Source organism: Dermacentor albipictus, chromosome 3 (genome assembly GCF_038994185.2).
Source record: "Dermacentor albipictus isolate Rhodes 1998 colony chromosome 3, USDA_Dalb.pri_finalv2, whole genome shotgun sequence".
Taxonomy (NCBI): Eukaryota; Metazoa; Arthropoda; class Arachnida; order Ixodida; family Ixodidae; genus Dermacentor; species Dermacentor albipictus.
This window is the reverse complement of record NC_091823.1, coordinates 125861479-125888063: the sequence shown is the minus strand read 5'-3', so window position 1 is coordinate 125888063 and position 26585 is coordinate 125861479. Positions and strand designations below refer to the sequence as shown.

Below are 26585 nucleotides of genomic sequence, written 5' to 3'. Positions count from 1 at the left end.
CACGATTGTTTGTTAATGCTGTATTTTTGCATATTATTAACCAATTTATGCAGTTGTGGCATTTTTGTTTTTGTTTTCATCCCATTTTTCACGCCATAATTTCCGTTGTAGTCATTTTACATTTCTACTTTTTTTGTTTCTCAGTGCACCAGCCCTCAGAACTTGGCATTGTACCTGGGTACATTAAGTAAGCTTGCGATTGATGGATTGAGCATCACTGTTATTATCCTAGCCCTCCAACAAAGCCAAAAGAGCCAGCCTTTCCAGTAAAGAGTCTTGCACTTACTGTGCAGCAAAAATATTTTTCTTCCATGCAGACGGTGTTCGAAGGCGTTGCCTCCGGCGACCCCGGCACTGCCGTAGCTGTGGACGACATTGGTCTGAGGGAGGCACCTTGTCCAGCACCAGGCAGCTGTTCATTTGAGGAAGATATGTGCAACTGGTACAACAACAAAAGCCGCGCCTACGCACAGTGGTACCGACACAAGGGCCCCACTGTCTCCTTCCCGAGCAGGCTGGAAAAAGACCACACAAGGGGCACTAGTGATGGTGAGAATTATCAGTGGGAGGAACCCAAGAAAGGATAGCTGTACTGTGAGCTCACACAGCGAGGGGTTTGACGAGAACTTGTATGTTAGAATGCTGAAAAAATACGAAAGCCTCTGCTCGCTGACCAATTCAAAATTTAAATGCCGTTGCGGATTCCATGTGGGGTTTTTATTCAGAATGCCGCAGACTTAAAGACGTCGTCAGTTTAAGCACGCAGTCCGCGACGTAATATTTATATGTACACTTGGCGGAAGGTGCTATCTGTCCGGTTCATGATATCGCGGGTCTACTGAATGAGCAAAATTTGAGTAATAGCATCTTAGAGTGTACGGTGCGGCAGTGTGATAAACAGACGCTATGTACGTCACGACTTAAGTTCTTTCAATAATCTCGACAGTTTTCCCGCTTCACCCATTTAGTACAGGCCACCGCCAGCGCAGAGAATCGCGCAACTACCTTTAAAAATGTTCATCTTCGAATTAATTCTTTACCTTGATAACACTGTTGCAGTTTCTGTTTGATTGTATCCATCCAAAACGGAAATCGTATCTGTCGGGCAGGTGGGACACAACTTTACTGGTTCCAGGCACGTATGGGCTGCCGACGCGTAAGCGGTACACTTTAGTGGTGCCCAGCACAAATTGTTGGTTCATTAGGAATTTAAGACACACTTCTCACTCTTCACCCCAATGTCCCTGGCATATTGCCTCTACTTGCTTTTGAAGTTCACCTTTGCCAGAACCTTTTCGTGTTGTTCCTGTCACTGGAGATGATACAACGCACGTCGTCTGGCCGATCAGGTTGCAAGACGCAAACTCAAATTGATCTCCTGTATGCATTTTCTTCAGATAAACGGAGAAGAGGGTGCTGTGAGAATGTCCCTCGAATACGTTGAGAAACGGCAGTTGGCTGTTGTCCTATATTGTACGGTAAATAAACTGCATGGCCGGCGCGACTGCGTTGATGCACTGGAGACGTCGATTGACGTCGTTCTTGTGTCTAATACAAAAAAAATCATGTAACGTATGAACACCTTGGCCACAAGTGTGAAGCTTGCTAGTACTCCTTGCTCCAGTTCTTGCATCATCAGGCTGGTAGTTACCAATATTGACGATGCCATAACGATCACCTGCTTCGGTCGGTATACCCTAGAACTGCAGGAAAAACGTGTTGTACAGGCAAAACTGAAGCAAGTCACAAAGTTCTTTCGTAACAAAATGTACCCTGTTGCTGAAGTTGCAGTCACGAGTCAGGGTTGGCTTGCATGTTGCTATGGCTAAGTCGAATGGTATAGAGGTGAATAGTAATGTGACGTCAAACCACACCTACTTCTATTTAGTGCTGTGACCAATGTGTTCAGTATTGCGCGAACGCTGAAGAGTTCGCAATGTGCGCGGTCGTGCTGTTGGCTAGCGAGCTCCGCACTTGGTGCAGGTATCGGCAGCCTGTAGAATGCGGACAGAGTAAAAACAATTGCTTGCTGAAGAATTACGGCTGACTTCTATATCTTCATGGGTGAGGTGAAGGAGTGGATTCATCGGCAAGAAGCAAGTGGTAATTTTATTTCTTGTTTTGTGGTCGTAGATGGAAAGACACTATCCAGCCTTCCTTGCAGTCTTTTTTGGAGGCGGCTCGTGGGGTCCTTCTGCAGTGATGCATACGCTTCTTCCGTCTCGACCATGTCCAGTATGTTTTGGTCGTAGGCAGTGCTGTCCAGTAACACCGTAGCGTTTACTGCAAGCTACTGGTAAACTTCACATCCACACCCAGACTGTTCGTACACTGTGTAAAATACAGGCTTTGAGTTTTGCACAAGGATGACGTCGACGTACTTCTGTTGAACCTCAATGCAGTCAAGCTGGCCATACAGTTTACCGTCAAAGTGGAGAGCCACAACAAATTCCCCTTTCTCGGCATACTCGTGCCGTTCTAACGGTAGCCTCTCGTCTTCCGTTTATCGAAAGAAATCGAACACCTCATGGTAATAGGAAACATTGGTTGCGCTTTCTAGACAATCACATGTAAGAAGACAGGACAGGCGCAGTCCTGTCTTCTTACATGTGATTGTCTAGAAAGCGCAACCAATGTTTCCTATTACAATGAATCAACTTGCCCAACAACGCATCCTGCTAAACCTCATGGTGTTTCGACTTTGCTTCTTTCGACACTGTCAGCCATAAGACGCCCGTAATTGCTTATCTGCAATGATGTATTATATTGCATTTCAAAGGAAACAAAACTCAACGACGCAAAATTCAAGAAGGTCTCTAGCGCTAAAGCAGTGAAAACGCAAAATGATAATTTGAAATCCGTGTAGTCGCACTGGAGTACCAGCAATTAGGTTGAAGCATGGAATTGAGATAGGGCACCTTCGGCCCGCATTATTTTGGGTAATAGTGGGGATTTATCACTGGATCAATAAAGACAGTGTTCTAAAAATTTTTTTTTATAAAGTGACTGAACGTTGTTCTTCAGCATTCGCCAGTGTAGGAAGCGCAATTCTGTCATAAATTATCGACAAGTTGAAGAGGAAAACATGACTTCCGCATGGTAGTGAAGTAACATTGGCTGAGCATTTAAAGTTCCGTACCTGTATAAAGACAACGATCTTTAATGCCATTGACCAAATACGTTGGAGGTCTACTGCACGCTTATAAGGACTGAATTTTTTACAGCGTTCATGAGCGTTAACTAAATCATCAATGCTCTTCGGAACAGAACTATAGGGCCTATTAATAGAAACTGGTGCAACACTAGAACTCCTGCTAAACAAAGATGATTTTTTTTTTCATGGGGTGTAACGTTTCCTGCATAGTTGTACTATACAGACGTTCCAACTCAGTCATTTCACCACCCATCTGCAGATATTTCCTCACCACGGCAGGACTTCAATTCAGCTCATAAACATGTGGTGATCAAGTAATAATTAATGATGTTAATCGGAAGACTTCTTTAAAAGGGACAACGTACACATGGTAACACGCAGTATGAAGAATAGGAGTGCTGACTCGCTGATAAGGCGTTTGTGTCCCGGATGGCGTGGAAACCTTACTAGCACATAGAGCTCCGTCGCACTTCGTCGCCTGCAGTTTTCTGTAGATGACGAGACGTGTCACAAAGCAAAGCGCGCTTCCTGTTTGTTGACTAATCGCTTCGACAACAATGTGCGCGTTACACCATTGCCCACGTGGCGCTGTGTGCGCGATTGATGTGTCCGCTTTTTGCCTACCGAAGTTAGTGGGATTCACGGAGCAATCCAGGCAGCCTTCGCAACCAGGCAGAGGCTAACCGCCTTCTTCGTTCATTGCAGAAATGCGCGTTTGAGGAGCGGAATCCGAAGCTGCTACCGTCACTGCTGGTGGAACCTACACGTGTCCACGGATCGTCCCCCTCCCTCCGTTCTCTACTGGCAAGCCGCACCTGCGCACTACTGTCCGATATCAACGGCGTCCCCTATATAACCGCTGCACGACGGTCCCCACATCATTCACGGAGCAATCCAGGCAGCCTTCGCAACCAGGCAGAGGCTAACCGCCTTCTTCGTTCATTGCAGAAATGCGCGTTTGAGGAGCGGAATCCGAAGCTGCTACCGTCACTGCTGGTGGAACCTACACGTGTCCACGGATCGTCCCCCTCCCTCCGTTCTCTACTGGCAAGCCGCACCTGCGCACTACTGTCCGATATCAACGGCGTCCCCTATATAACCGCTGCACGACGGTCCCCACATCATTCACGGAGCAATCCAGGCAGCCTTCGCAACCAGGCAGAGGCTAACCGCCTTCTTCGTTCATTGCAGGTGTGTATCCTGTATCTTTGATTACATCGATCTTAGGCTACTGGATTGCTCCGTTCGTGTTTGTGTCCAGCATGGGTGATAAGCCTCCTTCAACTATAAAAGAACTTGTAAAGGCTATGACTGACTTGAGTGCACAGTTTAACTCTAAGCAAAGTGAACTAAAGCAAGATATAAAGCATGTGATTGAATCTGAAATGGAATCTGTCAAAACTTCAATGGGCTTTATCAATGAAAAGTTCGAAGAATTTAGAACAGAGATCTCTGAGCTCAAAAAGACCCTGTCTGACGTGAAAAACGTAAACCTGGAAATGAAAAAAGAAAACAACCGACTCACAAATGAAGTGAAAACTCTCAGGCACGAATTGACTGAACTGCAGCAGTACAGTAGAAGAAATAACCTTGAAATCAAAGGCATCCCTCCAGCACCCACTGAAAATCTGATTTCAGTGATGACATCGATCTGTCATCTCTTGAGCACCAAGTTCGATGAATCCGATGTTGAAGCTATCCATCGTGTGCCCTCAAAAAACAAGGACGAACCCAACATCATTGTTAAGTTTGCTTCCAGGAAAGTGAGAGACAGCATTCTGAAAACAGCGAAAAAGCAACGGCTGAACACTACACTTCTGAGCTTTGACGATCACGAAAATCCCGTGTTCATCAACGAACATTTGTGCCCGGCAAACAAAATTTTGCTAGGTAAAGCACGGAAAGCCAAAAAGGAAAAACAGTGGAAACACGCATGGGTATCAGATGGCAAGATCCTGATGCGCAAGACAGATACCTCGCATGTTCTACATATAACCTGTGACGCTGATCTTGCTCAGGTAGTCTAGAAACATGGCCTTTTCCGTCGAGGAAATCAGTGCTAAGTGGCACGATAGCGAAAACCTTTCCATTTTTCATTGCAATGTCCGCAGTATAAATAAAAATTTAGACCAACTCACTGTACATTTATTGCAACATTCTTTCCAGTATGATCTTATCGCTGTAACTGAAACCTGGCTTAAGAAAGGAGAAATACCGTACATACCGGGTTACACAACGCTATCTTTACCAAGAGATAGCACCGCACGAGGGGGTGGCGTTGCTCTTTTTATAAAAAACGGCATAGATTATCAACAGCTCTCGGATTCCTCTCTGAGCTCTAATACCACAGAAGCACTTTTTATTCGCCTTAAGACAGACGTCGTAATAGGCGTGGTATATCGTCCGCCAAACACGTGCACAAGTCAGTTCATATCTGATATGGAGTCCATTCTGGTTCCTCTGATGTCTTTTAATAATCAGTTAGCAATAGTTGGTGATTTCAATATCGACTTATCAAAGGATGACTGTCCAGATTATATTTTCTTACTGGAATCGTTCAACCTCAAGAATGTTATCAATGTGCCCACTAGAATTACACATCAGTCTGCAACAATTATTGATCACATCTTATGTAACCGTGATATGGATGCCTGCGCTGGTGTTTGTAACCAAAACATTGCTGATCACTGTTCAACTTTTCTGTTTCTGCCACGGTCGGGTATCGATTGTATTTGCCCTACCCATACCAATGTATTTTCACGGGTGGACTACGCGCATGTCAGGCGTTTGCTCGAATCTATTCATTTCGAAAATCTGTGTCACAGTGACGTTCACACAGAATTTGCTAACTTCGTATCTGCTGTTTCCGATGCAATTACTAAGTCAACACTGAAGTTTTCTCGGCGCAACTACAAACATGCCATATGTCCTTGGATTACTGAGGAAATACTCACAGTATTGAAAAAGAAGGATTCGTACTATAATAAGCTCAAAAACAACAGAACAAATGCTTATTACTTGAAACAGTTTAAGTATTACAGAAACAAATCCGTGGCGCTGATGAGAAAATCAAAGAAATTGTATTATACTAATTTGGTTAATCGTCAAGGAAATGACACAAAGCAAGTATGGAAGATTGTAGGAGAAGTTACGGGAACAGCTAAAAGAAAACAGATTGTTCCTGTCAACTTGTCAATAGAGACTGCAGACCAGTTTAATCAGTTCTTCACAACATACGGTCAGAACAGTGCGCTACCTACTCCCTTAGCTTCAGTGACATCCGACATACCTCGATGTATTAATAATGAATTCAGTTTCTCGAACATTACTAGCGATGAAGTTGCAAGTGTTGTGGCGAACATGCCCACGAATAAAGCGGCCGGGCCAGACGGCATAATGGCTAAGGTAATCAAGGACAACATTGATTTGTTTTGTGTTCCTTTGTGCAGAATATTCAATCATGCGATACACTCTAGCTTATACCCCGATACTTTAAAAGTTGCAAAAGTTGTTCCGATATTTAAAACTGGTGACCCTAACAACCCGTCTAGTTACAGGCCAATATCTGTACTGAGTGTCGTCAATACCATTTTTGAAAAATTAATTGCTTTCCAACTGAAAACCTTTCTTGATGTTAATCATATTATTTGTCCTCAGCAACACGGATTTGTTTCTAGCAGGTCCACGTCCACGGCTGTAGTTACTCTATCACAACTTATCCTATCTGCTCTTCATAACCATAATGTTGCTGTAAGCGTATTTATAGACATCAAAAAAGCTTTCGACACAGTTTCACACTCCATTCTTTTAATGAAACTGGAAGCATATGGTGTGCGTAGCGGGGCCCTTGAATTCTTTAAAAGTTATCTTTCTTCACGACAGCAGCAAGTTGTCCTCAAACAGTTCAAGTCTGCATACCAAACTGTTACGTGTGGTGTACCCCAGGGGTCAGTTCTGGGACCGCTTTTATTTTCGCTCTTTATTAATGACCTCCCCAATGCAATACAGTGTTCTCAAATTTTGATGTATGCGGATGACACTGCACTTATCTTTACTGGCAACTCACTTGAATCAATAGAAAATCCTATTAACAATGAACTCCAACGTATCTCGACCTGGTTTCGTAATAATCATCTAACTTTAAACACTGAAAAAACTAAATATGTTATTTTTCGTTCAAAACAAAAGTGTATTGAATTAAGTGATTTTTCTATATGTGTTGACAACAATGTTATTGATAGTGTGTCTTCTTTTAAATATTTAGGGGTCATGTTCGACTGCCACTTGTCTTGGAAGGAACAGGTGCACAGTGTGTGTAAAAAGGTTGCGTACGGTTGTTTTACCTTGTCTAAGGCACGGCGGCACTTTCCACCTGCTATTCTTAGATCACTGTATTTTTCATTATGTCACAGTCATCTCAGTTATTGCAGTGAATCATGGGGAATCACATACAAAACGTATTTAACACCATTGCTAAGACTACAAAAACGTGCCTTGAAAACCATGGGATTACCTTCTTCGAATAGTTCTAACAATAACATTTTTGACGCAATGCAAATCATGTCATTCACAACCTTACGCGATTACAAAACAGCTCTTATGGTTAATAATATTATAAATACCAACTACCCCTTACCTCTTGGTGCATTCAGTATTCCCGTCCGCAACACTAGACAAGCCAGCAATGGCAATTTTAACCTTCCTATTTGCCATAATGCGTACGGAGAAAGACGAATAGAATTTACAGGAGCGAAAATTTGGAACTCGTTGCCAATTGAAGTAAAGCAAGCTAGGAATTTCAAACTGACATGCAAGAAACATTTTTTGGGAATGGAAGCAAGGCTACAAAGTTAGTTTTTCTTCAATGTGTTTGTGATTGCTGTCCTATATGTTATTTTGTATTGGACCGCTTACTAGCCTCATTGGCTATCGGTCCAAATATCTGTGTATACATTTTGTTTGTGTTACTCAATAAAGACTTCTTGATTCTTGATTCTTCTTGATTTCAATGATATTAAATGGATGCAAATTTCGCGCAGCAACTGCCAGTGAAAAGGTGACAGCACTTAAACAATCGGTTTTTGTACGTCGGCATGTTTCTAGTGAAGTTTCGTTAGGTAAGATTAAAGAAGAATAAAAATAAAACTGTAGGCAATTTCTCCTGGTTCTTGGCAGTTTAGATCGTTACTGAGAAAAAAATCGCATGTATAGCTTTGATTACTTGCTCGTGTTCTTAAATAGCGTCTGCGTTCCTGAATTTCTATTGACTGCATACTTTGGCCTATGTTATGACATGGTTCAGGCAGCGTGATATACATTATAAGAGTTTTGCGGCCAGGCTAACAACTCCAGCTTCAATTAAAGGCTTCAGGTGTATTGACCACACAATACGCCACTTAATTTTGGTACTTGTGGCAGCAGTACCCTAAATATACTGAGTGTACACTGCAGGTTTTCACGAGGATCAGCCCAATTGTTTTATGCTTGAACTCCGCCTAATAAGAAAGTGCAGTTTTATTCAAGTCATGCTCGCGCATGTAGTGCCATTGTCGAATCCAAGCACAAAGCATTTCATGAGGCTTCCTACTTAGATTAGCTAAGTGGCCGCAAGCACCATTAACGCCAAGATGCCGTGGTGCTGCACTCAAACGATGCGCTGTTATCGCCTACATCACTGCTAATAGAAATGCGATGGGTAACCTCGGCTGATTGTGCGTTTACTGATCGTAGTCATGCCGATAAAAAAAATTCGGGGGACACACTTAAGATCCCTTACCTGCAGTAATGCGAAATCATTATAGTCTCTTTGGCGAAGCATCTTCGATCGATTTGTTCGACATGCAATAAAGTTGTTTCTCCTGATTTGATGTGTATGTGTTTGTGTATGCGTTGGCCACAGACCGGCTCATGTTTAATGCTCATGACGTGGCGTCGAGATACCGTCACAGTAGACCCTGCACCGATGAAATCCGAAGAGCAGGTGACGCCGGAAACAGTGCGCTCATTTTCGTAGACGAAAGACGTGGCGCCACCTCCTCAGCATTGGCTGCGCCGTCACGTGCCCGGCGACGCGCCCACTAGACCACACCTTTAGTCAGCCAGATGGTTGCGACGTGACGTGTGCGATGACGCACGCACTAGGAACAACTTTAGTCAGCCACAACCGCAGAACCGCCATGGCGTCGAGGAAGCGTACTCGTATCACACCCCGGAGCCCAGAGTTCTGATTCCCAACGAGTCCAAAATATAACTAAGGTTACTTTCAACGCCATTACATCAATTTGTTTACGGGAGCCTTCCTGGAAAATTGGCGACAATTCGAGCCCTTTTGTCGTTTTCTTTTTTACTGTTTTCGCTGACGGTAATTTCAGTACCGTCACTCGGTCACGCCATCGACGCCGCCGCCGGATGTTCGTGTAATCGGGCATACAATGCTTTCCCATTAAAAAATCGCGCCCGTACCACTTATTAGGGTGACATCAAAAGTGCGCCATACGGCATCCGAATATTTTGATAGCTGAAAGGGTTTTCGCGAACACCTCTTTGCGCCAACACCCAGGCAAAGAAAAAGAAAGGCTTGAGAGTGCTTTGGAAAGGCGCGAAGAAGAGAGAAGGTGACCGGAAGCAGAGGGGCATGGTGGAACGCTGCTCACCTCTTGTCGATGGAACATTGGTTGGTAGCGCTAAATGTATTACAAGAGAGAGCATCGGTGCTCCTGTTTATGTCACAGCTTGCATGGTGAGCTACCACAGAAGCAATGCTCACGCCTTTCAAGTAATCGAGCTGATGTGATAGAATTGCGCTGTTTACCACCTGTGGCCGTTATGAAATCAGTTAACTAAAGAATTGAATAAACAAACGGCAACTACTCTCCCACACTTCCCCATATGAGAAACCGTTTGTATCATTATTACAAAAACTAGCAAGACACTATCCAATCCTTCTGCTTTAGTATTGCGGTTGGAAACCTTGCAGCTACGTGCAGTAACATGCTGTATGGTACGCTGCCAAACAGAACAATGACTTAACAACGAGGTTAAAGATACTAAAGCAACGTGCGAGTTACATGAAAAGGCTTATAGGAAGCATTTAAGCTATCTATGTCTTCATGTAAAGCTGCTACTTTACCTTTAGCTATGCTCTAAACGCGTACTCAAAGTGCCCTCTACGTAAAACTCCTTAATACTTTTTTTTAAAACGGCGTCTGAATTCCCTACACGAGGGCTTTAATATGTGCGCCTTGTATAACGTGTACAGCTATCAAACCGGTGACATTGTATCATGCAGCAGAAACAACCGCAATTAATCCTCTGCAGTATTTATTTATTTATTTGAAAAATTTATTTATTATTTATTTATTATTATTTTGTATTTATTTATTAGTATAGAAAGTTATGGGGACATGCAAACTAAGATTTTCGCAACCACTATGCTGAAACAGCAGTGTTGAGTATGGCCTGTTGAGAAGCACATCTCGGCTATGTTTTCAAATACTTATGTAATGTAGAAATGTAGAGTTCAAACACGTTGAACTTAGGTATTTTTCGCACCAAGGACGTGGAAGCCTTCTGTCATTAAAGTGTCATTGATGAAATAAAATTTTGTTTTACACTCTATAATAGGCTTGACTCTTTGTATAAGTTGTCTTCACGGTAAACATGTATTACAGGATACTACCTGCTTCTGGACTCTGAGGACCAGGCTGCAATACCAGTTGGAATTTTGCAGAGTCAGACCCTTGCATTGGGTCCTACCGTGTGTTTCCAGCTCTATTACCATATGCAAAAAGGAAGTAAGTTGATAGGATTTTGTTGCCCAAGCATGCGTAGGAATTTAAAATCTTGCGACTAACGGGTTGCTTTTTTGGACTGTCTGCTAGGTTCGCGTCTCGTTATTTGTAAACGTATTACTTCAACTTCATCTGATAAACGAGCGTGACATGTACCTTGGCATAACAAAGGGTTCGTCACTACATCATTCATCACTGAGCAAGTTCATGTACCGGTATGAATCATCCATCAAGGCTTCCGTTTTTGCTGTTTCCTCCTCAACTGGTAAAATGGTGCCAGATTTCTTGAAATCTATTTGTATTATACTTTTCCTGCTGTTTCTACAAAAGAGCTTAGTTCGCGCCAGTGCCGCACAATTTAAAGACGAATTTTTTTTTTTTTTTTAGGAAAGGCATCGGGGGTTGAGATGTCTGGGTAGCGAGTGCGGCTCAATGAAAGAAACGAAAATATAGTCACTTTTTTCTCGAACTATAGTGAATGCATCTTGTATCACTCCTATTCCTCATATACATAATGGAACACATCAAACTATAGCATCCTGTATAAGAACTGGCATGTCCGTTCATGACGATATATAACCATATGAGATCATCGCATGCACACATGAGTGCTTCTGTTAGTTGGCGTTCAGGAAAAATTCCAAGTACATTACTGTAACTCATATTGGAAATAAAACGTGAAGAATTTAAAGTTTTAACCAGACGTAATTGAAAAAAAAAGTTTTTGATGGCACTTGAATGCATGCAGTTTAAGGCCACTGATATATTACGCTTTCATACCGTCCCTTTAAAACCACCGACGTAATGCGAATTGACAGGAAGGCAGCAATATTGATTGAAGTGTAAGTGCTTTTCTATCCTAGAATCATGTAGTACAGGTGCGATGATATCGGTGTACCGGTGGTGTATTAGAATATAAATGAGTACGAACGGAAGGAAAACGCAGCAAGTAAAGGCAAAGGATGAGGTAATGCGACTTGTTTATAAAATTAGCATTAGTATAGGATTAGGATTAGCAAGAAATCGGTTGATGCAAGACCGGAGGGATTCTGTGTTGCTCAGAAAATCCCTCATATAGCAGCGCATAAATTGGTTGGTGCTTATAACAATAACGCTTCCAAGGCATGTCGTTGCTAAAGCCTCATAAGTTAAAACAAACGGAAACATGCACACCGTCTTTGTTCATATACCGCCATGAATTTAGTGCTGAGGCAGTAAAGTGAAGTTCATCCCCTAACTCTAGTGAAATAAATCAATGTACCGCACAAAAGTAGAGGCGGTTCCAAGGCGGCGATAGCGCCTCAAGATCGCTGTAAATGTGAAGTGTATAGACGCCTATTTCACACAGAGACTCATAAAGTTGGCAGGTAATTAGTAAGGTCATTGATCCACTTTTAACGAATCATACTTTCTTCAAGTAATCACACACACACAAACACACACACACACACACGCGTGCGCGCGCACGCACGCACGCACGCACGCACGCACTACTGGTCACCGCACAGAGATCATTGGCGGAAACCATTTGAAGCTGTGTTGCTCGTAGAAAAAAGGGGGAAGGATGAACGAAATTTCACACCTCAAGATTGTTTGATTGGATGATAGTAAGGGCTGTATTATGCTAGGGGCGCGTGTACGCATCCCCGCTCTTTTTGTGAAGAGTCGCTGTGCGGCGTTCTTAGTACAGCAATATTCGTAGTCAAATAATTGGCAATCCAAAAACAAAGAAATGAAACGGAGTGCTACGATTCGGCTGAGAAATTGCCCTTGAAATGTGCCTTTCAAGATAGCGATGAAATGCATCGTTTTAATAAACCAAAATGATTGTTTATTTCTTTGTCCACATATAGCCAAAGCCTGGCTGAACGTCACGTTTGTGGAGCCCTCCGGGTTGCTTTCTGGCGGTCACACGACTGTTTATTCCACAAACTCCATTGACTGGACGCTGCTTTCTGTAGAGCGGGATGATTTGCCTGATATATTTTCGGTAAGTGCTAGTTTTTTCTATGCACAGAGTAGGAGGAGTGCGCGAGAGTGACTATAAGAACGAGGAAAAGTGCTAGATTCCGCGGAAAATAACGATAATGAAAAGGATGATAGGTTTCTTGTGTCTAGGGTCGACTATAATATGTCAGTGTGCTCATTTACTGCAAATAGTATTATAGAAGGATTGAACGACTTAAGCTATTCTACTGTTTGTTAATATATCCTTTCCGTTACACTCTCCTTCGTAAAATGAATTGTAATATAGGCTCCTACCAAAAGCGTTTCTGTTTAAACACATAACATCGCATGGCATTAAAACTTGGTGAAAATACAATACACTCCTTCTATTTCATGTCCTGTGTGAGCTTGATAGGCTTTTGCTCATGCACTTCTAATTGACTCAAGCTACCCTTGTATTGAAAAACGTTTTCGGATTTACATTTCCTGTGCCCGTGTGCATAATTTACGTTCTTTCACATGAGAAATAGAGCAGCGCTATGACATCTAAGACGGACCGTTGCGTGAGTAACTGAGCTCGTGTAAATCAGTCATATGTCAATAACAATGAACGGTATATTCTCCCCTATGTGAACTTGTATTCGCTGCCATGCATGCGTGCGCTTAATATTTATTTACTTCAATCCACGCTACGCGCAGTAAGGTCCTTTCGCATTAATTGAAGCATTTCATATTTATAAATTTTTCGGGGCTATGTTAGTAATACGTGCGATAATGCGCAGCAGTGAAGAATTGTTGCTCATGGAATGATCTCGCGAACTTGTTTCAGCAAAGTTAGCTGTCGCATATGTGGTCCTTAAAGTTGTAATTTTCAGTAGCGCATATTATCCAGTTAAGCCGTTTTGTGCAACTTGCCAATTTATGATAATGTACGCTTGTCTGCTCAATGTAAAAAGTTGGCTCCGAGTAGCCCTTGCCTCGTCTATTCATTCCCTTTTATCCTTACTTTAGTTATTGATTTTTCCTCCTGCATTAACCAACGGGGCCAACAATAATTGTCTGAAATTTGTGCTATGAGAAATCTCAAAAAAGCTTTCAATTTGTCTTGTTTTATTCACGTATACAGTTTGGTTTTTGAGAAAAAACTTGCAGAAACTACTTTCTCTTGTTCACCTATGTGCGCAACCGATGCTGTGTATTATGCAACCCTACACAACCGCAGTAAAAAAAATCTGTCTATTTTGTTCAGGGTTATCATTCTGTTAACTACTCCTTGTAATGTGCAGGTTGTTATCACCGCGACGGCAGGAGAGTTTGCTGGGAATGTTGCTATTGATGACATTTATGTACGCTCTGGCAACTGTGGAGCAACATCACAAGCAACAACTGCCGCACGAACTTGTAAGTCTGGTACAAAGTACAATCGACAAAGATTGATTAGAATAATATTTTTTGGTGATTGGTCACAGGCTGTTTGCTACAGCGCCCAGTAAACTGAGTGAATATATCGAAATGCCTAACCTGAACATTTTCACTGCATAAATTTTGAATTATTTATAATAGTTTTCAAAAGGCCATAGCGGCTTTCTGTAACTGTCTTTAGAGTTTTTACAAAGAAATTAGGGATGCCACCCTGTTTGTACTAGGGAAAAAGTCTCTTCTTATATATCATGGGCAAGTATTGCCTATGTGGCAGAATTGAAGCCCATTCGGGTAATATGTTGACATCAATTCGACATTACACTTTATTCATATAGGAACAACGCATCTATGGCGATTATAGACTGTTCCTAAGTTACTTCGCTAAATTTTCTCTGTGCTCCTGCGTAACCGGTTAAAGGCGGTACTCCTTGTCTGTAGGGGGATCCAAGTTCTGTAACGTTAGTACCGCAAGAAAGCTTTATTGATCAAGAGAAATATGAAGTTTTCACATGTTTGCATGATGAAATATGAAATTTATTACTGTACATATTGGAACAAAAAGTTATACAACTATGATTCTTTGCACTGTAGGTAATACAAGAAAATTTTCGAAGAATAGGGCACACAGCAGAAGCAGGTTGTTTATTATTAAAGAGCTTTGCCTATCTAAACGCTTGTGATACTTTATTAGAAAGGAAAGTACTAAAAATTATGTGTGCTTAAATTCTTTCCTGTCCTCATCCTGTCGCGCTGCACTATGTCATCTTAAAACGTTCAGCCGTGCGTCGAAGTCGCTTTTGAGTACATTAAAGTATGATGGGACAGAAGGGGCTAATAGGTCGCTAAAATTAATTGGTAACAATGGACATCATGTTAACTACAATTCTAATATTACATTGTCATATAGTTAGAGAAAGGTAATGAAATAGCTGCATTTGTGCAGGTGGCCTAAACGCGCTTACTACGCAGGGATAATAAAACCTTCTTACAGCAATACACTTCTAATTGTAACGCATTTATAAAAGTATTTTCTTGCAACTTAGGCAATGAAATAGTTGAAGAAAGATGGTAGTTCAAAAGACAGCTTTTAACGTTGGATCCCATAGTTGCCGAAACAGTATTTTAAATTGGCAACTGGTCAGAGCACGTTACACACAACGCATAGTATTTGCAATACAATATAGAGTACTGATCACCAAGGGATTTCTGTTTTTATGTTTAGTTTTCTTTGAATTAGTCTTCGTTACGCACTGTCTTCTTTTCGATGGACGGTGAATTTTCATTACAGACACCACAAGACCAAAAACGTCATCAGTGGTTCCTAAGCAGCCATCCACAGCTGAGACTGCAGCGCCACCAATCACAGGTGATGCAGCTTTTCATATTATACCCTTGGCACTCCTTTCTAGGAAAGCCCATTAAATGATGGGAAGACACAGCTTTTTCAAATGTCGGAACCTTTCACGATTACATTGCGCTTAGCGTTACACTGACGATTTTAAGTGAAGGACAAAACGTGGACGTACGTATAGCAAACTACCAACTGTTTAATACTGTTAAAGAACGCGCTTATATACAAGGAGATATGGCGTGGGGAGGGGAGAGATAAAAAGATATGACAAGGTGACGACATGTGATCATACTTTGGGTCAGGCATACATTGTTTACTTGCACCCGTTCGCCCTGGCAAACTCGACCTCAGCTTCGATAAGCGCCAGCGCGAGTTTGCCAGGTTGAACGGGTGCAAGTGAACGATGTATGCCTGACCCAACGCATGATCACACGTCGTCACCTTGTCACATCTTTCTATATCTCAGCCCCCCCCCCCCCCCCCCCGCGCCATATATCCTTGTATATAAGCGCGTTCTTTAACAGTAATAAACAGTTGGTAGTTTGCGCTACCTACGTCCACATCCTGTCCGTCACTTAAAATCGTCAGTGTAACACTAAGCCCAACATAATCATCAACGTTCACCAACTAGCCCCATTTATTGCTTTACTAGACCTTTCACGGTGTGGTTGCCCCCAAGGACTTTGCATCCTTGTCTTGCTTCTTGTCTTCCCATAGCTGATAGAGGCATCACGTTTGATTCACGTAAATGCTCCTTAGTTATTTGCTTTCAGCATTCGCCAAATTGCGTAATGTAATAGCCCCAACTTCTTCCTCGGCATCATGTCTGATGTAATTTCTTTAATGAAGAGCTTGCGCGCATACGTCTCAGTCGAAAATTGTGTTTGATTTTCATCTCGGACAAAATATCTGCTTAAGCAAACAAGAGCGCAGATTTGGTCAATCTTCCTGGGCTGTAATGTTCAAACATTCCTTCTCTAACGCCCCCCCCCCACCCCCCACCCTGCGCACGTACACACACGCACTCGAGTGTAAAATACTTAGCATAACAACACCAGTGTTGCTATTAAAATGGTTTCCGTAATATACAAAAGTGCAAGGACACATGCATGCTCTATACTTCAACTTTCGGAGCATGTCCGCCCTATTTCTGGTTATATTACGTCGATTCACTATTAATCATAGCAGTAAAAGCGATACTGGTTTGAGCGATAAAAATAGACAATGAGTGCATTATTCCTAATGATGTTTTACAGAAAGTGTTGCAGTCAAGTATAGAACATGTGGGGGTAAATTTTGCTGCCTTGACCAAACCTGGGCGACCCAGCACGCCCGCGAGGCGGCGGCGAGGCAAGCCCTCGACGTCCCTTCGTGGGAGGCGTAGGCCCGGCCATCATAAAGTGCTGGTTCTACAATAAAAGTTTATTCCTCCTCCTCCTCCTGGTCCTGCTTAATACACCACTAATACGCGACTCGAAATTGTTCAGCATGGCAATGGCTGTGACCTGAAATGAAATGCTTTCTACCGAGAACTTAAATGGAAGCAGCCTGATATTTTCAATCAGGTGCTGCAGCATATTTCAGAATGAAGCTGCCGTGGCAGACCTATGCGGTGTAGAATGCCTCGGAAATATGAAACGCAAATTATTTTGGGAACGGAATAAGTATACCGCAAACAGATTGGAAGGTTATCTTGGGCACTTCGGTAGCCATGTTTAGCGCAGTTTAATGAACCGTGGAGTAATGAAGGCTCTCTGAAGTTATCACATTTATTAGCATGGTCAGTTCAGAAATATTGGGAATCCAAAGATAAAACTGAGTAGGAGCAAAATATTTGCAGTAGAAGTGCGCTCGGGAACATTGACAGTCGCAGGTGTTTAGATACGGTAGAGAAATTCTCAACTGCTGCTGGATTTCAGAGGCAATGAAAGACACTAATATTGTTGCTGCAAACATCCGCCATAACTTTTCTGCCTGAGAAGAGATAAGCCTAAGTTTTTCTTAGTTATAGAAAATATTTTGTAGGTTCAAAACTGTTATTTCATAATGGGAGAGAATTAGTAGATGTACGTGGTTATAATAGGCATGGTCGGAAATTAACAAACTGCTGTTGGAGCCTTACAGAAGGGATATAAATTTTAGAGTTGTTGCGGTAATGAAGAAGCCTACTTTGCTGCCTAAACGAGGCAACACTATGTTTACAATAACCCGTTTAAGTCCTAATACTATTTTTTAAAGGGCTAATCTGACAACGATATTGCCAGAAGTCGTGCGCGTAGCACCGATAGTGCAGTTACTACAGCTGTGACTCTGTGGGAAACACAGATCAGTGAGCAGGCGCACAATCGCAGCGAAACATTTCCGCAATGCCGCAAATGCTGCGTGTTTGCCAGGAAAATGCTCTGATGTCACGTCCAGACATGGGCACCCCCCGAGGGCGAGCCTTTACGACGGCCTTCCTCACCCTCATCTGCTCTCACCTTCACGTGGTGAGGTGCGGGTGAGTTGAGGATCCTCTTCGGGAAGACTGGTGAGGGTGGGGTGAGGGAGGGCGGAGGTTGGGAGAGAAGGGCGAGGAAGGGTGCGGTGACGGTGTGAGGTTAAATGAGGAAAAGGCGATTCATATTGCTGAAGTGCAGAAAAGTCACTGCGATAGCATGCGTTGTGGGTTCAATTTTTGAAGTTTTCAAGTGCGCTGGCAGGACGTCCCTAGCGAAGATGTGCATCAATGCTCACTTTCAACATCATAAAGTGATAAACGGTTGTTGGTATAGCTGTAGCTATACCTATGGAAAGGTGACGACGACGTTTTTTGGCGTCACTCCGAGATTATTGTCGATGCGTATATGGGCACTCCAGGTGCATTTTTGCCGTCGTCCGCGGCGTCGTCGTTGCCACTGCCATCACCGTGATGCTCCGCATAAGGTCGAAGGGCGATAACATTTTCGCCGCGCACCGTATTTTGTATGTGCGAGCGAAAGCATTAGTGGGTGAGCCCGACGAAAGCCACTCAATCGCGCGCGTGCAAGAAAAAAAAAAATGTGGAGGAAGCGCGGCGTCCTCTGTCAGGCCCATGGAACCGAGAGGAGGGGAGGGAGGTAGTAGGGCGCGTTGTGCTTCGGCGTTAACCCTTTCAGGCGCCACTTGCAATTATGCATAGAAAAAAATCTTTTTATATATAAACATTCTTTTTGGGACCTAAGAAACACAACACCATCGAAATCTTGAAACTTATCATGAAACTTTATTATTTGCAACATCGTACACAATTGTGTACACAGCGCCTCGGTGGTCACAAAATTCACTTGTGGAATGCGAGGAAGCAATTTCTCTCTTTCGTCAGGCACAGTTGCACGGCGCATTTCATGCAGAATATCCGGGTGCCTCGTGTGCACTTCTTGAGCTTGCACCTAATTCGCACCTTCTGGTCGCGGGATTCGGTCCAATGGTTAAAGGAGTCGTAGTGCGCGTCGGTGCAAGGAAGCGATATTCTTGCTTTTTGCCCTATCTTTGGTTGTGGTGCTTGGATCTCTACAAGAGAAGGCCTTCCACGCTTTTTCTCGGGTAGTACCGACTTAATTAATGCTTCGGCAGCTTGCAATCAAGCCAACATTCATCAAATATAGGAGTTTAGCTCCAGGCAGCGTTTGATTGTCACGGTGGTAGTCCAGCCAAGAATTGCAGATACCCAGGTTCACAAAAGGAAAAAACACTCTGTGTCCACTTCTTCAGCTTGCGTTTCCCCTGCAGCAGCATCTTCCTCTTCTGTGAGGTTGGTGAACGCAGCTGCAACGCAGGCGTCGGTCGCTTCACACGTGGCTTCTTCTTCGTCACTTTCCCCAACGTCTGAAACATTTATCAGCAATGAGCTCCAAAAGCCTTTCAGCTGTCTTTTGGGTTTTCTTATACTTGTTTGCATTGTAGAAAGAACGACGAATGGCCAAAAAACCTGGAAAGAAAATCAAAGCAACTCTCAGCGTTCTTCATTTCTGCAGCGACCACGGCGCTTTGTACACAATCGTGTACACATGCGCGTGCGAGCGTTAGCGTTCGGTCATCTCCTCAGAAAGGATAAAATTATCACTCCTCGGTACTTCATATGATGCACAAGCGCGTCTAATTTTTTTTCGCTTGCCCCATTAAAAATAGCGGCTCTAAAAAAAATAAGAACTTGACTCACCGCTCTTTGCTGCTCCGGCGTCCGCCATTTCTTGTTTTGATATGAACATCTTCACCGAAACGCGACAGATGGTGCCCAAAATGCACATGGTTGTCAGTTTAGAGTTTGGGAATGTGCTAAAGCCAACCTAATAGAAAATTGCGCGCCCTAAACGCGAAAAAAACACCAGAAGTACAATGTACACAATTGTGTACAAGGCGCCTTAAAGGGTTAACTACGTATGGCACGGCCGCGCCCAGTCGCGCGGGCTTTATCTTCAAAGCGATGTGCTTTGGGGGCAGAGCCGAGGTGGGCCGACGGCTCGTAGCTTTGCGTGTGCTGCCTTCGCACCACTCTGTTTCTGTTAAAACGACAGACAACACGAACGTCACTTAACTCGCTGCTTCTGCCATGATTCCTCATGCAAGCGTTTTGACAACAAGTGACCTCGGTCATGGAGTGATGTTTGTGCACGTTTGCCTGTGCCCTCTGACACCATACTGGTTAACTTAGTTCATAAGCGAATATTTACCAGTGTATACTGCAGATAAAACTACTATCCTTACTTATAATGGCTGTCTACTAATATGCTATCGCAATCGATGCTTCGCCTTTCGGGCGAGAATGCGACTTTTACTGATCACCACCCGTCAACACGCTCCTTTATCTGAAGTGAACAGCTTGGAATTTAGATTTTCTTGCTCTAAATGAAGTAATAAAATTTTACTTTGAGCATTTTCGGGCACTGATAGCGTTTGTTGATATATAAACTAAAGGAAACATCAAGGTGAAGAAAAAAGTATCTCATGTACCTAGAGTTCGTCTACATTGCAACCGAAACTTGCTTGTTTTATTCTCAAGCTCTAGCTTGGCAACAACAGTCGATCTAGTTTATTTACAGTAAACATTCAGCTTAAGTGTTTTAGCTTAACCTGCACGACGTCCAGTTGTTGCACGAATTTTCAAGCACAAGCATAGCAGAATAGTTAAACAGATTAACTCGTAGTTGCTTAGTATATATTCATGAATCCCGACAAATATTTCGTTTTCAAATCTCCGTGACCAGCCTGACACATCCGGTACGAAAAACACCGCTAGCCACTTATTAGAAACGTGATAGCACTCAGTACATACATTCATGGTCCATCTAATTCACCTTCCATTGTAAAAAATAATAGTCTACTTCATGCTGTTAATAAATACACTTATTAGTGGAAAAGTATTTGCTTCGCCTTTTCAAGCAATAATGCAGGCTTATATAACTACTAGCGAAGTGTAGTAATTGATACTGATGTTATTTTGTTTATTTTGCCCACTGCCGATATGCAACCGCTGTGGCATAAGTTGATGACGTGACCTCATGCTTGACAAAAGCACCATTAGTTTCTGAGCAACCAAGGCTAGCATGCACTCACGAAAATTAAGCTTTGATAATGTTCGCATCTCAAGTGGCATTACGTATTTCTACAAAATGAACAACGCCGTCGGAGGATTTACCAGTACGAAAACAGGAAGGAAACGTTTTGACATTGTTACGCGGCGCATCATTTTGGTGTGTCTGAGTGCGAGTGAGCCCGGGCGAGTTGTAGTTTACTGAGTATGAGTGGGAATGAGCCGGGCTCCTGGCTGAGTAAATGTTTGGTGAGTATTTGTCCGAGTGATCCTTGCCTAGTATAATCTTGGTGTGTATGAGTCCGAGTGAGTCCTGGGCAAAAAAAAAATCATTCTGTGAGTAGGCTGAGGAACTTCTACTTATTTTGCCTTCGTAATCACAAATAAAAAATTATCGCTTTCGCATCAGGTGGCGGGAGCTTAGTTCCCATGAGCCTTTTTATATATTTTTATGACTATTATTCATGATGATCACGTGAAGCTCCCTCTTATGTGTTTTCCATCCTCCGTGTTTGATGCACGCTTTCAGTGCGATTGACAGCAAATATGGTTGTCACCAATGTAACTGCAAAAACTTGGCATCGGCAATTAAGGTACTTATATTGTCATTAACGAAGCTACGGTTGATTTCATGCAGCAAACAGTACTTAAGAAATTATCTGCGCTTATAGCATTATGTCCGATGCTTCAGAAAAACATTACAGCGAGCTGGACCTCTGGCGTTTCGACACTAATCATGGATAAGTGGCATCACGTATGGTCAAACTTCGTTGAGCACAATTCCAGCAGGGAAAACCTTTCTTTAGAAGGCAAGCCTTCACTTAGCACTGTGCTAGAAAGGAGTGCGATCTCTCCCGAACTATCAAAAATGCGCATGCGCTGCAGAAACAAAAGCGTGTGCGCATAGCACGCATTCACTCACGCAGCTAAAACCAAATAAGAATTCGCGTATTCTTACAGAACACTCTTGCACATATTATGTTTACGTGAAATAAATTCAGCTCTGCGAAGGTCGTGCGCCATAATGATTTGGTTCATACATGAAAACATGGTGAACAATATAGACTCTTAGACAAAAAGTACACCCTTTGAGGTGTATATGCGCCCCACAACGATAATCGTCATCTGCCTTGCTTGCGTTTCCTTTCTTGAAAACGCCGCACCCGCTACTTTCCTGTCGGGAATGCTATGTCATGCTGATAACGCGCATGCCGTTCGTTACTGGGAAGTACAGGGCTCGCAGCTTTAAAGAAAGTAAATGCGGACAGGACATATGACGATTATTGTTGTGTGGCAAAAGGGTGTAATCTTGTTTAGAGTGCATAAGGCAATTTCTCATACAATAATGACTCTTGTGCATACTGTTTATCTAAATTATTCGCGTTTGTAATCACTCTGCATTCCCTGTATGAAGATTCCCTAGTATGAATATATTTTTATCGTTGATATGTTCAGTTCAAGAGAAAATCCAAGTTCCTGAGATCTCTGGGCCAAAAAGACCTTTCTGTAGCTGAATGAGTGAGTCCGAGTGAATTCGGCTGAGCAGAATTTGGCTGAGTTTGAGTTCCAGTCATCCCGGCTGAGTATAATTCTGATAACTCGGAGTCCAAGTGAGCCTGGCTGAGTCGGCTTTTCTTGAGCCTGAGTCCGAGTGAGCCTGACTAATTACAGTTCTGGTGAGTCTGAGTCCAAGGAAACCCGGCTGAGTAGTGCATTCGTGAGTCTGAGTCCGAGAGAACTCGGCTAAGTAGAATTTTGGTGAGGCTCAGCCTTAGTGAGCCCTGTTAAGTATAGATCAGGTGACTGAGTCCGAGTGAGCCTGGCTGGGTATAGTTCTGATAAGACTGAGTCCCAGTTATTCCGGCTGAGTAGAATTTCAGTGAGCCTGAGTCTGAGTGAGTGCCCTTTATTTTTCCGACCTATGGTCAAGCGCCTAAAAACGAACCAGTGTGGCAGACTTTGACAGCAGGAATGGCCCTAGAAAATCTGTGTTGTCAATTAAGCTCAGGGGTCGAGCAAATAGTTTATTTGAAATTGTAGAAAACGGTAGGTAAGAGAAGGATGATATAGTTTTCAGCGTAAGGGCGAGGGTGAAGGAGGGTGGGTAATATTTTCATAAATAAATATTAGGGTGAGGAAAGGCGGTTAAAATTTTCAATGTGAGGGTGAGGTGAGGACGGTAGTTGCAGCGGCATGGCTAAGGGAGGAAAACATAAAAATTGCTCACTTTTGGTCATTTTGAGGAGTCCGTCAGGCGTCATGAGTACCTTTGGGGATTTCTACGAATATAAAATTTGGGTTCAATTCTGCAACACATCGCTACCTTACCAACACACCAAAAGTCGCATATTTGTGTATTTGGCACATAGAGCATTTATTGAAGTGACGGAAAGCGAATGCTTGTCAAATTTTCCTAAACATTTGATTGCTAAGTCCACTTTTTGACGTAGATCAGATTTCTGGTAGTTTTTCTGATCACAGAGGGCTGGACCACTCAAAACTAGCCTATGCGATTTGGGGAAACGCTGCAACTTTTGCTTATAGAAAAGCCATCTGTGCTTCGTCTCAGCGCTTCATAGCGCTCCACAGCAAGCCTTATAATCTGACGTTGTGCAAGTAGGACGGAAATTTGTTGTTCATATTAGGTACAGAAAAAAAATACTTATGCCCACAATAAAGGTGTTCTTAAAAGCCTTGACAATATGGATTAGACTGGGAAATCCTTTTGACTGCATTTGTGATCCGTAGTAGGCAATGCTTCCGTGTGGAAGCCGAAAGGTCAGCCCCTTTGACACACCACGGTCTTCAGCGTACTGTTTTTCTAATATGAATTTACTTTTCAATTAGCGGATCCGCGTCCAATGGTCGAGTTCAAGGTAACTCTAGTTCAGATCTACTCATTAAAAAGAGCAAATGGTTGCTCACTTAGATACGCACTTCCGAAGACAGACACCACAAGATATTGTTAGCTGTGTTTGCGCAGTTATAACTTTCCGAAAAACCTAAGCCGGCGGTGTTCCTGTTGCATCACATTTAGTTCCGACGAACACTGCCAGTCAATGACCTATGGCTGTACTGAGTAGTTCTGAAGCCTTCTCGCGTCACCAAAAATGTTCGCAAAAAGTGGTTGCTCTTGTCGCCTTTGAATGACTTGAAACAGTGTAGGAAAGCTACCAACAGGCGATGGACATGTTCTGGGCCTTCGATGTCGTGATTTGTTTCTTTAGGTTATTGAGCATTAACCTTCGAATTGTAAAACGGTATGTTATGCGAGAAATTATAGAAGATGCCATTTCTTTCGCAGGCTTTAAATACGTGACAGACGGGAAAAGTTCTGGCTTTTGCCGTTAGGATCGATTATACATTAATATGGCTTAGATAAAACCTTAGTATTACTATTCGGGTATCAGCATATCAAGAAATGGCCCTCTATGCATTTGCGGATTTATTACTAGCTGCTTAAGATCTCTGGAAGAAGTGCAGCATGCTATCTGTAGCATCCTTTATATGGTATAGAAAACATTGGATGGGTGCCATAGGCCCCGACATTACTAGATCCAGAAAACTTTCATTGACACTTACTGACAATGCGCTGTTATGCGTGGAAATATTTGTGAAAGCTGAGTAGTCAGGCAAGCACACTAAAAAAACAACCTCGATTCACAGGCCGGGATGCTGGTGATTACTCAGACGTAATATACAGGAAAAGCGCATGCTGTCGTTAATTATGCACGATGCGCAGAATTGTGCCCAAATTACACTCTTAATAGACGTGGGACATTCTTATTTATTTGCAACAAAAGATCTGATAATCCCGCATATATACCACAGTTCGATCAAAGCGCGGAGCTTGCAATCATACAAAAACATCGCACGCTGTCGTCTTGCCACGGGGGTACTTACCTGTAACGTCGTTCGCAACTGGTGTGTTACATTCCTACATGCACAGCTTTTCTCCACTTGCGTTACGACGCTGGTAATTCACTTTTATTTTTATTTTTTTCATTCTACGATACCACTTAAGGTAGAGAAAAAGCTGTTTGGTTTTGATGATAAAATAACAACACGTCCATCTTCAACTAATACCCGCTCTCTACAAAATTGCATTGAAGACAACTTCTGTACATCTGTCATACCGAAATTTCATTTTGAGAGCTGTAACGAGCTAGTATTGTTTCTACCTTCCAGTACGGCCAACAACTCCATCAGCAGGCGCTAAATTAACAGCGTCAACTGCAGCACCAGGCCCACACTCGACAGAACCATCATCGAAATGCTCTCGTGGTGAATTCAGCTGCAGAGATGGCGTCACCTGCATACCTGCCTTGTTGCTGTGTGATGGTGTTTCTGATTGTCCTAATGGACTCGATGAAATATGCAGTAAGTACTTCTCTAGGTCAGCGTATAACCGTTGCTTTTCTTGTCCGGAAAATTCGCTGTATTATCGAGGTATAACACACTCTTGCATATGACCAGCGTCTTCGTCCACATTTGGACAGTAGTTGAGAAAGAGGAATTGATTGGTGGTTTCGAATGCAAAAATTGTTATTTTGCACATGCAACAATTATTACTCGACACGTGCAAAAATAATAAATTCTGGAGTTTTACGTGCCAAACCATGATCTCATTATAAGGGACACAACATACTGAAGGATCCGCAATAATTTCGACCAACTAGGGTTTTGTAACCTGCACCAAGACATGAGTACACGAACGTTTTTGCATTTGTCCTCCAGCGAATTGCGGTTGCAGTGGCAAAGATAACACCCACGTCCTCGAACTTAGCAGCTGATTGCCGTAACCACTAAGGTACTGTGCGTATACCTATTTCAAGAACGAGTATGGCTTAACGAAAGCGAACAGCACCATTGTCGGCCAAAGTGCTCCTAAAAGGTTAGGCTCCAAATCCCATATGATCTCCTATGGCTACTTTCACTACTGCTTTCTACAACACCTTGTCAATGCAAGCCCATCTCTCAACGTCCTTTGAATGACGCATCTAGCGGTCCTTGAGCGTGAAGCATATATCATGCGGAATGGTTTTCGATGAATTAGTTGTCACATTCTGATTATCAGTTCATCATAGCTATGAATCTACAACAAAATCACAATATTCCTATTGTTCAGGACTTTGCATGTAACTTTTTTAATTATTCATTGCAAGTAATTGATAACATAACATTTGCATTAAGAACAAGGCTTAGATATTGTGTCAAAAAGGCACTCAATTTCAATTACGCTGTCTGCAGTAAAGATGAAAGTAACCAAAGAAGACGGGTCAGAACCATCTGATAGGTAAAATGACAAACATAAGTAACAAAAACACTGGTCAAAGCAATTCGATTTAATGTTTTGAGAGCGTTGCTTGG

At 42.7% G+C, this 26585-nt stretch overlaps 1 protein-coding gene across 3 annotated transcripts in view; it reads left to right on the top strand.

Moving 5' to 3' along the window:
* LOC135909438 (MAM and LDL-receptor class A domain-containing protein 1-like) overlaps window positions 1–26585 on the top strand; it is a 269210-nt gene that overhangs the window by 229994 nt on the left and 12631 nt on the right. For all 3 annotated transcript variants that reach the window (XM_065441393.1, XM_065441392.1, XM_065441394.1), the window contains exons 55-60: window positions 318–549; window positions 10825–10947; window positions 12798–12934; window positions 14178–14292; window positions 15602–15679; window positions 25404–25595. In XM_065441393.1, coding sequence (XP_065297465.1) covers window positions 318–549; window positions 10825–10947; window positions 12798–12934; window positions 14178–14292; window positions 15602–15679; window positions 25404–25595 — 877 coding nt within the window. The remainder of the gene's footprint in view (window positions 1–317; window positions 550–10824; window positions 10948–12797; window positions 12935–14177; window positions 14293–15601; window positions 15680–25403; window positions 25596–26585) is intronic.